Raw genomic sequence first — 14,115 nt, 5'->3', positions numbered from 1 at the left:
TTCTCTATTTTTTTTTTTTAACACCAGCAGTAACTTCACCTAAGAAGAATTCACCCTCTGTCTCTGGAATAATCCATATCGCGAGCGGGGGATTTACAGTGTGTCTCCACATCACCCCGCTTTATAAAGACCCAATGCACCATTTCTCCGTGAATATTAACACGACCTTACCTTTTCACTTTCTCTTTTAAAGGGCGTAAACATTTCTTTTGTTCTTCGAATATGGTGTGATTTGCATACGCACAGACCGAACATCCCTCCTGCAGTTTTAGTTCAACCTGCAGAATTTTAGGCAAAATGGCGACATTGTAACAGATGGAGGACGAAAAAAAAGGAGTGTAATCAAGTACCATGACAAACTTGTCCCATGTTATAGTGTCATTCTCTGGAAAGGTAGGTTTAAAGCTTACAAACGTCTTCCCTTGCCGGATGTGTGTTTAACCTTGTAGAGAGATGAGTGCGCGATGGGTACAGTGAGTCCTTGCATGGGCACGAGAGCTTATAGACGGGCATCGGGTATGTCAACACCGTGCCAGTCACGAATCTTGCAAGCTAACATTTCACCCCTCCGCTGTCACGCTATTGCTCTGAATGGTATTGCATTTGGGGGAAAGTTGGACGCTCTTCTGCCATCTGAGGTTTCTCGTTTCCCCCCTGCAAAACACTTTATACACACTTTTACAAGGTGGGTGCCAGAATCGATCCAAAGCCGTGTCAGTCACTGGATGAGACGAGCCGTTTTTCCGTGTCGGCGGGGAGTTTGTGTCGCGGGTTTGACACTTGAAGAGCGCAGACGTGTTTAGACGCTCTTCATGAAGGCGTTAGGCGCGACCTTGATTGGAGGGAATCTGTTCGCTACGCGTTTGCGCACCGTGGCAAACAAACATGCCGCCAGCCTATTGCTTTCACTTGAAAACCACAGTCGATCATTTTGAATGGTACTTAAAAATAGGCCCTATATGAAAGATTCTTGCATGTCCCCTGAACTTTTAATAGCTGTAAACGCACATTTTATAGGCCTCTTTTCAAATGCACTGATATATGTGTGGCCTACTGTATGGCCGTAGACATAATTTTGATAAATTCTGCTATACCTCCATTAGTTCTAGACTTGCTAGATGTACAAAGTCTGTTTTGCTGCATGGCAACTTTTTGTGCTGAAGTAAAGTCACCATGAAATCAAAATCGATTTTTTATGCAATATTGGAGTTTTATTATAAATCATACAATATGTGCACATCAATATTATTATTTTTTAATTCATGTGCCCCCTCATAATCTTTAATCAAAATAACTTACCCTCCCACTTTCAACAACATCTCTTCTCTGATGACGTGTTCACTGTAGCAAGGGCGGTAGCAATGGGTCAATTATGAACGATTCTTCATTTTGAATTAATCTTTAAAGGTGAACTATGCAGGTTTTTTTTTAGCTTAATTTACCTTAACTGAACAGCTTCGGAGTCATTGGAATGGTTATATGACTTTTTTCGGGTTGAATGGTGGTCTTCTCGCACCCCCCTAGCGCCTTTGAGCGGAAAAACCACGCTTGCAACTTTGGGACGGCGGGTCGCCGGCCCCAGCGTCAGGAAGTATCGCGTGATATCAGGTCTCGCGATGTAACTAATTGCTTTACGGCACTGCACACATACACTATCTAAACATTTATATGCTAGCCTTCTGTGTATCATACATACCTCAGTGGACATTGCTCCGTGTGTTCGCCGGCTTCTTTGAAAACAAATGCACATGACCAGAGGGAGAAGATGGGAGGGGGGCGAGTCGCCAACGAGTTTTGACGACAGTGTTGTCAAATATCTATTCCGAAGCTGTAGGGGGAGCTCTATAGAGAAACCCGCGAGCAAAAAGCAAGAAAACGGTGAAGAAATTGCCAAAACTGCATGGTGCCGCTTTAATATGACTCAGGAACAACGAGTAGTCTCTTAGAGTGATTCATACATTTTGTGTTGACCACGCATGTGCAACATCCTATAGGTTCTGTACAGGAAACATAAATGATGTAGTTCGGGTTTGGGTTCGGGTCCGAGTCGTTCGATCATCCTGTGACAGCCCCATAGAGGCTATGCTGTCTGTACCGGAAAGAGAAATTATTAATTAACCTCCCGGGTCTTCGGATTTGACTCTTCTGAGTTGTTTGTTCTTTTGTCACGTGACGTGACAGCGTATTGGATACAGAAATACTGTAAAAGCTTCGGACTGTGGATGTGATGTGACAAAAGAACGAATGACTCAGATCGGGAGGTGAGGTAAACTGACTGCTAAGCAAAGAATTAATCGTTTCTGTTTCCCATAATTTGGCCTTGGCTGCATACATAACTTCTGAGTTACTTTTTCAAATAAGCAATTCGAGTTACTTTATTTTTCCATTTATTGACTGACAGCTCTCCTGTCCCCATGTTGAGAGAAATCATGAGTAAGTGCAGAGGTGTTGTGTACGCTGTGTGAACATGATGGTTATTGTAGTTTTAGAATAAATGTGAGCAGGCATTTACTCATCTCACAGATTCAGCATTACTCAAAATTAATAATAAAAACAGTGAAATGCAAGCTTAGAATATTACGCAAACCAGCAATGATTCAATTTATTAAATTACACAAATATACTCTATGTAGGCTATTTAATCTCACTTTATTAACCAGTATCTTTGCTGCTGACCTTCGATGATCCACTTCAACCATACTAATAAGCAAAAATCACATTTGAGTTTCATTTTTTAAACATTTTAATGCTGAAGAGAGCATGTTGAACTTTCACCCTATTCTTCGTCAATCCAGAATGGCAGAACAAAACATTTTTTTTTTTTTTTAACTGCGCCCTCTACTATACAGGCATGATTTTGCTTTTCTTTCAGCCTGAGGCTTATTCATTTCACTTTTGATGTGAAAGTGTCTTTACATTTGCCAAAAATAGAAAAGTGTTTTGTTGTTATTAAAAAAACAAATAAGCAAGCTCACCCAGGTGAGAAAAAGTAATGCAAAAGTAATGCAACGCATTGCATTCCATTGAAAGTTACTAACGCAATTAGTTACTTTTTTAGTGAGTAACGCAATATTGTAATGCATTACTTTTTAAAAGTAACTTTCCCCAACACTGTCGAAATGTGATCATCTCGTAAGTAGAATTTGTCTATAAACATAACATTTCAGTTTTATTCTGCTAGAATGAATATAATGAACAAAATTACTTGGAAAAAAGATTTGTTCATTTTGATGAACGAGATTCAAAAGATCCGAGTCAGTAAAATAATTCAGGTGTTCCAATCACTTTTTCAATGGCCACAGTTGTATAAAATCAAGCACCTAGGCATGCAGACTGCTTCTACAAACATTGGAGAAAGAATGGGTCGCTCTCAGGAGCTCAGTGAATTCAAGCGTGGTACCGTGATTGGTAAATATTCCACGGTCAACTGTTTGTGTTATAATAACAAAGTGGAAGCAATTGGGAACAACAGCAACTCAGCCACGAAGTGGTAGGCCACGTAAAATCACAGAGCGGGGTGAGCGCATACAACTTTCTGCAGAGTCAATGGCTACAGACCTTCAAACTTCGTATGGCCTTCAGATTAGCTCAAGAAAAGTGCATAGAGAGCTTCATGGAATGGGTTTCCATGGCCGAGCAGCTGCATCCAAGCCTTACATCGCCAAGTGCAATGCAAAGCGTCGGATGCAGTGATGTAAAGCATGCCTCCACTGGACTCTAGAGCAGTGGAGATGTGTTCTCTGGAGTGACTAATCACGGTAATCCAATGGATGAGTCTGGGTTTGGCGTTTGCCAGAAGAACGGTACTTGCCTGACTGCATTGTGCCAAGTGTAAAGTTTGGTGGAGGAGGGATTATGGTGTGGGGGTGTTTTTCAGGGGTTGGGCTTGGCCCCTTAGTTCCAGTGAAAGGAACTCTTAATGCTTCAGCACACCAATACATTTTGGACAATTTCATGCTCCCAACTTTGTGGGAACAGTTTGGGGATAGCCCCTTTCTGTTCCAACATGACTGTGCACCAGTGCACAAAGCAAGGTCCATAAAGATATGGATGAGCGAGTTTGGTGTGGAGGAACTCGACTGGCCTGCACAGAGTCCTGACCTCCACCCGATAGAACACCTTTGGGATGAATTAGAGCGGAGACTGCAAGCCAGGTCTTCTCATCCAACATCAATGCTTGACCTCAGAAATGTGCTTCTAGAAAAATGGTAATAAATTCCCATAAACACACTCCTAAACCTTGTGGAAAGCCTTCCCAGAAGAGTTGAAGCTGTTATAGTTGCAAAGGGTGGGTCAACTCCATATTAAACCCTACGGATTAAGAATTGGATAAAGAATCATTAAAGAATCATTAAAGTTCATGTGCATGTGAAGGCAGACGTCCCAGATCTTTTGGCAATATAGTGTATGTCACAATGGGGAAGAAAAAGACTATCACAACTTATGTTTTATGTGGACTTTAACCTTTTTCTGCCCTAGCTCTTTGCTACCTATGTCAAGTTTCAGTGTTTTAATTTGCTCTCTAGTCAGTCACTCACAATGCTAGACTTGCAAGCCATAAAGCTGTGTGACTTGTCAGCCGTAACTCAGAGACTTTCTACCTCCACATAAAATTTCACCTTTGATTATTTATTTAATAAAAACTATAAATAAACTGAATAGATTAAATAATATCATGTCAAAGAGTGCTATTGGACTGCATATCAGTACGGCTGTGATTCAGCCGCATGACTGTAAATGTGATGTTTATGTTATTAAAAAATGTCAAAAAGTAAAATCATTAAGTTAATAATATGAAGTAATTTGCTCTTGAAAGCAGTGAACACAGATAAGCGGAGTGAAATTTTCTTATGCTGTTATACTATATAGAAAGGGGTTGGACAATGAAACTGGTTTTAGATGACAGTAATTATTATGGTGTAGCAGGGCATTCCTTTGTGGCCAATACAGCATAAATTTGTCTTGGGAATGATAGATACAAGTCCTGCCAGTGGCCAGAGGGATTTTGAGCCATTCCTCTTCCAGAGCAGTAACCAGGTCACAGCATGATGCTGGTGGAGGAAAACGTTTTATAACTTGCTCCTCCAAAATACCACAAAGTGGCTCAAAAATATTTAGATATGGTGACTGTACAGGCCATGGGAGATGTCCAACTTCACTTTCATGTTCATCAAACCATTCTGTCACCAGTCTTGCTGTGTGTATTGGTGCATTATCATGCTAATACAAGGCACACCCTTCAGGGTACAATGTTTGAACCACATGGTCCTCCAAAATGGTTCAGAAGTCCTTGGCAGTGATGCACCCATCAAGCACAGCTGGGACTGTCATGATAAAACTGACAAACAGTTTTGGTGGAAACAGGAGAGTCGAGGTGCGCATTTAATTCTGCAGTAATTTGGGAAGTTGTGGTTTTATGTTTTTTGGATACAATCCGGGTTAGTACCCGAACATTCCTCACAGCTTCTTGTGACTCTTGTTGGTTCATGCTTTGTGGTGGTATGCTGACATTACCCTGGATACCATAGCTCTCGAAACACTACAAGGACTTGCTGTCCTGGTCATAGATGGGCCAGGGAGATGCGCACCAGCAATCTGTGCTCTTTTGCGCTAGCTCTTTTGATATGTCTCCAATTATGTTGGGTGGATTGCAATATTTTATGTACAACTGTGCTATTGCTCTGCTAATTCAACCTTCACACTCTGCTCTTACTGGTGGAATGTAAAATCAGTGAAGATTGGCCACCAGACCATGTATATATTTCAGTTTCATTCTCCAACTCCTGTAAATATATCAGCACACTCTGCTTGACCAATTAGAATAGAGGACTGACACTACCTGTTGTATTAACATATTTAATAGCAAGGACAGTTTTGTTTGTTGCTTTGAAGTATGACCCAGGTTGTTGCTTTATTGGTGTTTTTGTGGACTGTTATTGCAAATGTGTGACTGACCCTTGTAATGAGTTGCATTGTTTTCTTCTAGTTTTTTTTTAATAAGATCTAAATACCCTTATTATTGATCATTAGTTCTTTGCAACGCTGTTTTCTCATTCTTAATTATCTAAGCATATGTTCACAATGAAGCTATTTTTACACAGATGTTAATGCTTTGTTTACCATAGACACTGTATAAAGGGGCCCAGGAAACACAAGGATAATTACTTCTTCTTTTTTTTTTATTGGTGTTTACAAATAAAGCGGATGGCAGAAGTTTTAGTTATTATCATTAAGGTGAAGCACCATTACAGTTTTAGTTTCTCAGACTTAAGCAGATTTAATGGTCATTTCCCCATTATAATAATCTCTTTACTTGATAATTTAAACAACAATTAAAAGAAAAGAAAGCTTTTTTTCTGTACTTGGTTTTTGATAAGTACGCGGTAATGGCTGTTTTAATTTACAGCTACTTCAATATTGATTTGAATTTTGGTTTTAATTTACTTGTAGAGACTGTGGAATCTGTGGATGTCTGAATGAGCAATCTATCCCTAGATGAGCGATCAATAATAAATTGATGCTAAAACAATGATCCCTTGGAAATATTTCACTATACTGAATCTTGAGTTTGACCAACCAGTATTAAGAATACCAGAGAGCTATAGAATATTATAATGCACACTAATACCCCTGAAAGCCGCATTGCTTTCTTTTTTGGTCCTGAGAAAACTTCCAGTTAATTCAAAGTTCATGACAGAGTCCTATCTCAGTCCATGCATATTTGATAGTAGTCACCTTAATATAATGTAAACAGCAGTCTTAAGATCTGATTACTAAAGCTAATTGAAGAAGGTCAAGACCAGGAGCAGGGCTCAGGCTGATGCAATCTGCAACCCACTCACAAATTCATAATTAAATCCTGTAAAGATAGATTACATAGCATGACTAAGTAAATTAAATACTTCAGTTCACACCAATTGATTGTGTCACTCAGCAAGGTCAAATATTTGCACTGAGACGCATTTGTGGAATGTGCAGAATGCTAAAAATCGGTCCCATCTTCCCTGTTTTTGCTTGGCTCCCAGTTCACAGTGTTCTAAATGAAGACACAGGGGAATGTTTTAATGGGAGTACACTGGCCTGAATTAGCAAGCCAGCACTACTGCAGCTGGGCCGGAGAGATATTTCAGTAAGCTGTTGATCTAGCCAGAACATGGAGACCTGCATAAATCTATTAGTGGAAGAGGCCGAGAGAGAGAGAGAGGCCTATTTATCCTATGTTATGCTATGACTATTAGCTGCTCATTTCATATCATTTAACCTCCAGCATGACCTCTCATTACAGCCACCAGACTCATTAGTATATTACAATGTAATGTGCTCTACTACTTATATGAGCTTATGTTGGCCTTAAAGGGTTAGTTCAGCCAAAAATGAAAATTCTGTCAGTAATTACTCACCCTCATGTTGTTCCAACCCCTTCCAACCCTTCGTTCATCTTCGGAACACAAATTAAGATATTTTTGATGAAATCTGAGAGCTGGATCAGTCCTCCATAGGCTTCTAAGGCATTACAACTTGCTGGCCCAGAAAGGGTATTAAAGACATCGTTAATATAGTCCAAGTGACTACAGTGGCTCAATCTTAAGTTTATAAAGCGACGAGAATACTTTTTGTGCGCAAAAACAAAACAAAAATAACGACTTTATTCCACTATTCATTTCCTTCTCTCTGGGCCTCGAGTTAGTTCACGTAGTGTAACTGCGTAGTGCTTCTGTGTTGTGAGCCACAATTTGTGTTCCGAAGATGAACGAAGGTCTTACGGGGTTGGAACAACATGAGGGTGAGTAATTACTGACAGAATTTTCATTTTTGGGTGAACTAACCCTTTAAGGCTGTGTGTCCACTAAAGATTTTTTTTAGTTGAGACACACAAAAGTGTTGCTAGTATCTCATTTCACACATCGTCACCTTCCTAAAATAATTGCCTAAGTCATTTTTTGACAAAAATGATTTTTTTTGCATAAGTCATCTCCTCATGATGCTGGCCACCTCTGGTAAAATCCCCACATCCTCAGTTGAACAGATCATGCAGTTCTACCCCTGTAGTATAATAGCCTATGGGAGAGTGTGACTTAGGCCGTTTTATTTGGCCTAAGTCAAAAGATTTTACAAGCAATTTTTAAATTTTAAAAGGCAATTTTACAAGCTTTTCAAGATGGGAGCTGCATCAAGAAGAACGAACCTCTGAAGTTATTTTTCATTTTTTTTTGTGTTTTCTGAGAAACCTGAAAAATGACTTAGGCAATTATTTTAGGAAGGTGACGATATTCAATTATTGGTTCCGTTTTTGTGTTTTCTGAGAAACCTGAAAAATGACTTAGGCAATTATTTTAGGAAGGTGACGACATATTTTGTTTCTGTGTTGATTCTACAGGGTGGGCCATTTATATGGATACACCGTAATAACATGGGAATGGTTGGTGATATTAAAGTCCTGTTTGTGGCACATTAGTATATGTGAGGGGGCAAACTCCTCAAGATGGGTGGTGACCATGGTGGCCATTTAGAAGTCCACAAACAGGACTTTAATATCACCAACCATTCCCATGTTATTACGGTGTATCCATATAAATGGCCCACCCTGTATATTAAAATGTCGATACAATGTAACGAATTTTCTCTGGCTCTTGTTTTAAATGATTTTGTTCAGTTATTATGCTTGTTGTTGTCATCTGTTGACGTTATACAAGCAGAATGTGGTGGTTGGTCGGTGTGGTATTAGTCCCGCCCCTCCTCCACTGTGATTGGACGGTTGGGTATAAAGTGACAGTGATGAGCGCTGCGTTTTACCCAAAGTTGAACATTCTTCAACTCTCGGCGACCTGTAAAAAAACGGCAAGCGTTCAACGCTTCAGCGTGAAAACAATTGAAAAAATACGCCAGCCGCGTGAAAAAACGTTTTGGTGGACACACAGCCTAAGGTTTAAGGGGCTGAGTTTTGGTGATAGATAGATAGATAGATAGATAGATAGATAGATAGATAGATAGATAGATAGATAGATAGAAAAGTTACTTTAAATTGTAATAATATTTTTGATCAAATATCTACTTCTACCACTGTTGTAAGCTGTTGAATGTTGTCTCTTGTGTGTTCTCACACATATCCCTTTTAACCTCTTAATAATTATCTGTGTGTTTATAAGTTCATATTGCAGGTGGGTTTACAGGGAGCCACTGGATGACAATGTTTTGGAAAAAGACTGTTAGGGATCCCTTATGTTGTGTTCGGGTCATTTTGACCCGGAGAGGATATTCTGTTTAGACTAAAACTTACTGACTTCGCTCACACAGGTTATAACTACTTCCCTATAATTGTTTTACTTTTTTGGGTTTTTTTCCCCTCCACCTTGTTACGCTTGTGGTGTTCCCGGTCAAAAATAACTGGCCTACAAAAATTGCTTCTAATTCAATCTTTTTCTTAGCTTGTTTTCTTTCAATTAGGACTTTTTTTTTGGAACTGATTGATCGTAGGCTTAGCTTATGATCTCAGTTCAATGAGGCCTTCGATCAATCAGTTTCAAAAATAAACACAAAACCTGCCATAATTGAAAGAAAACAAGTTGACAAAAAGATTTAAACCAATATTTGGTGATAATATACTTTAGCATAACAAGATATTTACAAGCTATTTTTTGTAGGCCAGTATATAATCTTTTTTTTTTTGTTTGACCGGGAACACCAAAGGTGTTACAGGGTTCTCAACACAGTGCAGGAAATATGTATTAATTTATTTAAATAATAATTTAGTGTATTTTCATTTTTCCTCTGTATTAAAGTTAATTGCAATGGTGAATGTTGTTAGAAATTGCATTTTAAAAAAAAAAGATGAAATACTGACAGAATTAGGATGGAAACGGTGAATGTAAGATTTGTGTCTTCCCTAATGTTGCTGGAAAGCTGGAGTGACAGCGCTCTGGCTGTCTGTACACAGCACCAGGGGTGTGTGTAATGTTCCAGATATTTGGTGGCATGTCTCAACACCTTGAGCTGAGGCACAGATGTGTGAACTGCTCTGATACTATAGCTGGGTGTGATCACCAGTCAAATTAAATCAGAGCTGTCAGTTACGCTTGTCAGAGGCATACTTCCCGTCAGCCTGGAAACCTGGCAACCTTCATCTTCCTCTAGCAGCCCTCCAGAAAAAGGCCAAAAAAAGGGGAATCTGGGTATAATGTTGTGTGAGCAAAACTGCCAAAATAATTTTGTGTAATTGGACAATGATCCAACAGAATCAAGATGATAGTGCGGAAAATGTTAACCTGTCTGCGTTCTGCATTCAAAAGATAGCTTTGTCTCTGAAGTTTGTCTTGGGATGTGTGCCAAAATTATTTGACAGATGTGATTGTCACCGGTTAGTCTCGTTCCAAGTTGAGAGCTTGCCTCTCTCTTAGTGCAATTCTCACAACTTTAAAACAGTTATGGCATGGGTGTCCCGGCAGTCAGTTATCCACACCCTAGATAAGCAAATGAGAACACCTATTCCTATTAAAGACTTTATGAGGGAAGTTACATACGTAAAATCTTTCAGCTCACCAGATGCTACAGACTATATCTGCCTCGGGCTCCAGATCTCACACTGATGACTTCACCACTAGGGGCCAGGATTTGATCACTAATGCTCTGTGGGGTGCTAAACTTGGTTACAGTTAAACATATGAATGCATCTCTCTGAAGATTCAGTTACTGCTCTGCCAGTCAGTCTGTTTTAAATAATCCTAGTTGTATCAGTATGAAATGTTGGTAACAATATGAGAGTGCTTGTACTTAGTCTTATGAACAGCTGAAAAATACATGGAAAATGACAGTGTTGCTTGGTGTTTTTTTGTACTGCATGATAATAGGTCAATTGAACATGCTTGAGTGAAATTGTGTCTATCGGAAGTTCTTGTATTAAAAAAAAAATAATAATAAAATTACCGCAGAGGAACACAGTCCGTCGGAACAGACGTGTTTGTAAGCGCCTACAAGAGATTCCAGAATCAATAGGACCAAGGCCGTAAGAATGTTCTATCGACGCTGAAGGGTGTCTCTTACTGAGCACCAATTAACCAAAATTAAATCCACTGTTTCTATTGATTGAAAGGGTAAAGGCAAAAGTTTGCCTGAGAATTAACTGTCAAGCCCCCCAAACCTTTTTTCTTGCGAAATCCTTCAAGGTTGTGGTTCACCAATCTCATTAAATTTTCCAATTATTCCTGGAGTTGGATGTGATATTTTAGAGCTTTGAAAAGAGGTTGCAGGGTGATGTGTGATTATAGAGCATTTCTGTCAGGAAGAGATCACTGAATTACATGTGGTATTAAGAGACTAGATGAGAGTGTGTGAATGGTTTTCCTGTGCAGTCATCACATATAGTGATATTCTGCCTATTGATGTGTTGATCACAAGCAGGTTCTAAAACTTAATTTGTACAACCACATTTTGGGTAAGGCCGTAAAAGCAGAAAACCTATTATTTTTGAATATATACAATATATTTCATGTTATCTCGGTTATAGACATTTCTGGACCAATGTTAAGTTGCCAGAGCCATCTGTTGGTCATTAGGGGTAGTGACCAGTAGGAAATACTGATGGAGCCAGCTACAGGAGTGTAACAATATATCGTATCACAATATATCACAATACAAAAATGCAACAATATATAGTGGATAGTGACAATATGTATTGTGTATTGTTCACCCAAAATGAAAATTACTGTGTGAGAAATAATTTAAGTTTACGGAGTTTTGGTGTCGGTACTACATTAAACTACTATAGTGTTGAATATAATGTATGATAATCCAATGGGGGAATATTTATGGGTCCTGATAATGCCAAATGTCTTATGTTGCCAGTAAAAAGTGGCCTACTTTAATTTAAATATATCTAGTCTAGACAGTGCAAGCATATTCGTCTGAAATAATTCTGTATTTTCAGCGTCAGAATCATGAATAGTGTAATTCTGGTGTCACCATTGTCCTGTGGCATTGGGTTACCAGCACCAAGTCCAAGCCAATTCATTTACACCCCCATGTAATACCAATTTTAGCATTTTAATAAACAGTATTTTTTTTGTTGTTAACCTTTTATCTTATGTCTTGGAGTATCGCAATAACATTGCATCGTGAGTTCAGTATCCTGATATGTATCAAATCGTGACACCAGCTAGTGGCTTAAATATTATTATTATTATTATTTATTTATTTTATTTTATTTTTTAATTGATTGATTGGAGTCTTCATTTGATCAAATTTAAGTAAATATGATCCCTACTTTACACCTTTGTGTTAGGGAACCACAGTTGAATTTCAAATTATGCAGATTACATCTGTGACACAAAGTCATATTTAGCTGTTATGCTGAGTCCCACTTGCAAACAGATTCCATAAAAAAATAAACATTAAACCCTGATATTTATTCCAACTTGATACTTAATTTTTTTTTTTCATGATTTAAAAATCAATTTAGAATTGGTATTTGTTTACATATGTTTTGAAATGCATATGTTTACACCACGCTTGTTTGTTTGTATAGTTCAATAGAATTTTTTAAGATATCGTTTTATCTCCTGCACCACGTTTGGTTTGCTGTATTTTGACTTCATTGAGTACAACCAGACGGTGCACTAAGTAAAGTGGCTTCGGTGCCCCGATATTGATAAGAGCACATTAATTGGAATAAAGAAGGAGGGCCTCTTCTTCTGTCTTTTGTATACATTTACTGTTATACTCATTAGCTTCCCGTCGTCTCCCAGCTAGCATCTTCTTTACAGCCCGCCGGGAGTCTCTCGGGAGGTTATTTACATCTCTCCATGGGGCTCTCTCGGGCTACCAAGCACACCCCCTACCTCTCCTTCTGCATGCATCCCACCTCCTCTTTGATATGTTTGGGAGTTGCTCTGATTGAGTGGGGCTCTGGTGTTAATGACCAGTCTGGATGCAGCTCCGCCCCCTCATTCAGCTTTAATAGATGCCATTGACAAGCAGCAGGGACTGATAAAAATGTGATGATTTTTTAATATCCTAAGGGAGCCTGTTCAGGGGGAGATGGACCACAAAGTGCAAGCTTTGCTTTATGCGGTTAAGAATGAGTCGGGTTTTTTTTCATTTGCAGAATGTTATTTTAGATTAAGTTTTGGTTAAACAAAAGTCAGTTTGAATGTGTTTACATCCATCAGTTTAGTCCTGATTTAGACAGGAATCCTCTGCCACTATTTGCCCTTTTCCACTTTTATTATGTTGCTCATGTCTTATAGCTTGCATGGCACATTACGTTTTAAGAAAAGGTAATAAAAGTTGTTTCATCCCGAAACCTGCGCCGCTTGACATTTCTCCAAATTTAAGCGTATTGATGTCTGCTCGCTTAGACCCGATCCCGTCCTCAGCGTGTAGACAAGCGTTGACATTGACATGCTTTCATCTGATTGGTCACGTGTCTTCAGCAAAGCGGCAGTGACAAAGTTAGCTTTATTCTTTCACACTACTCAAGCAAGACAGATGTATGCGAGTCTGCCCTCGATCACAGCGGCAGATACGCGCCCGTTCAGCCCCGTCGTATTTAAATCAGATCTCCAGTAATCATCACATTTCACATGAAGAAAAATCAACGCCGTACAACAGCTAAAAAAGCGCCTGCAACTCATGACCTGAGAGGAAGTATATCTCATGGCATATTGCTTTCATATTTTACACAGGATAACATGCAACAATCAATGTTTATTTTTCATCAAGAGATGTGTTGCCGCGTAAAAGTAACGGAATGATGCAACTGCCAGAAAACTTTCGCCTCCTTTACGTGACAAACTCTTTGCATCATTCTTTAATGTGAGAGAGGCTACTGGTGTAAAGGCCTGTCGACCTGTGCTACTTCGCACCCACTGCCCAGCTCACGATAAGAGCGCCCTCATTAAAACTGAAACCCCAGACCTGCTCAGCTTTTTTCCTGCTCTCTTGCTCCCTTTTTAAATAAGAGAAGTTTTAAACTGACAAAGCCGCGGGAAATCCCCATCAGACATCCCTCCCTTAATCCGTCTAATTTTGAAAGGTATTGTTTAAGGCTTCAAAGTTTATATGGTTTAATCCTCCTCTAACACTACAGGGCAGCAAATGAGGCCATGTCAGCAGCTCTGGCAC

General features: G+C 39.2%; 1 protein-coding gene across 2 annotated transcripts in view; it reads left to right on the top strand.

The window, feature by feature from the left end:
• The first annotated feature begins 399 nt into the window (after positions 1–399).
• The window catches only part of znf644b (zinc finger protein 644b), a 29,062-nt gene continuing 15,346 nt past the window's right edge, over positions 400–14,115 (top strand). The window contains exon 1 of one of the 2 annotated variants that reach the window (XM_079883188.1): positions 400–516. In XM_079883188.1, the coding sequence (XP_079739314.1) occupies positions 465–516 (52 nt within the window). In that variant the 5' untranslated portion in view covers positions 400–464. Of the gene's footprint in view, positions 517–2,212; positions 2,262–14,115 lie in introns of those variants that run through there. The other variant, XM_079883189.1, reaches the window with a different exon arrangement.

Source organism: Squalius cephalus (genome assembly GCF_949319135.1).
Source record: "Squalius cephalus genome assembly, chromosome: 10".
Classification (NCBI taxonomy): domain Eukaryota; kingdom Metazoa; phylum Chordata; class Actinopteri; order Cypriniformes; family Leuciscidae; genus Squalius; species Squalius cephalus.
Note: the sequence above shows the minus strand (reverse complement) of the source record. Positions and strands in the feature narration are given on the sequence as shown.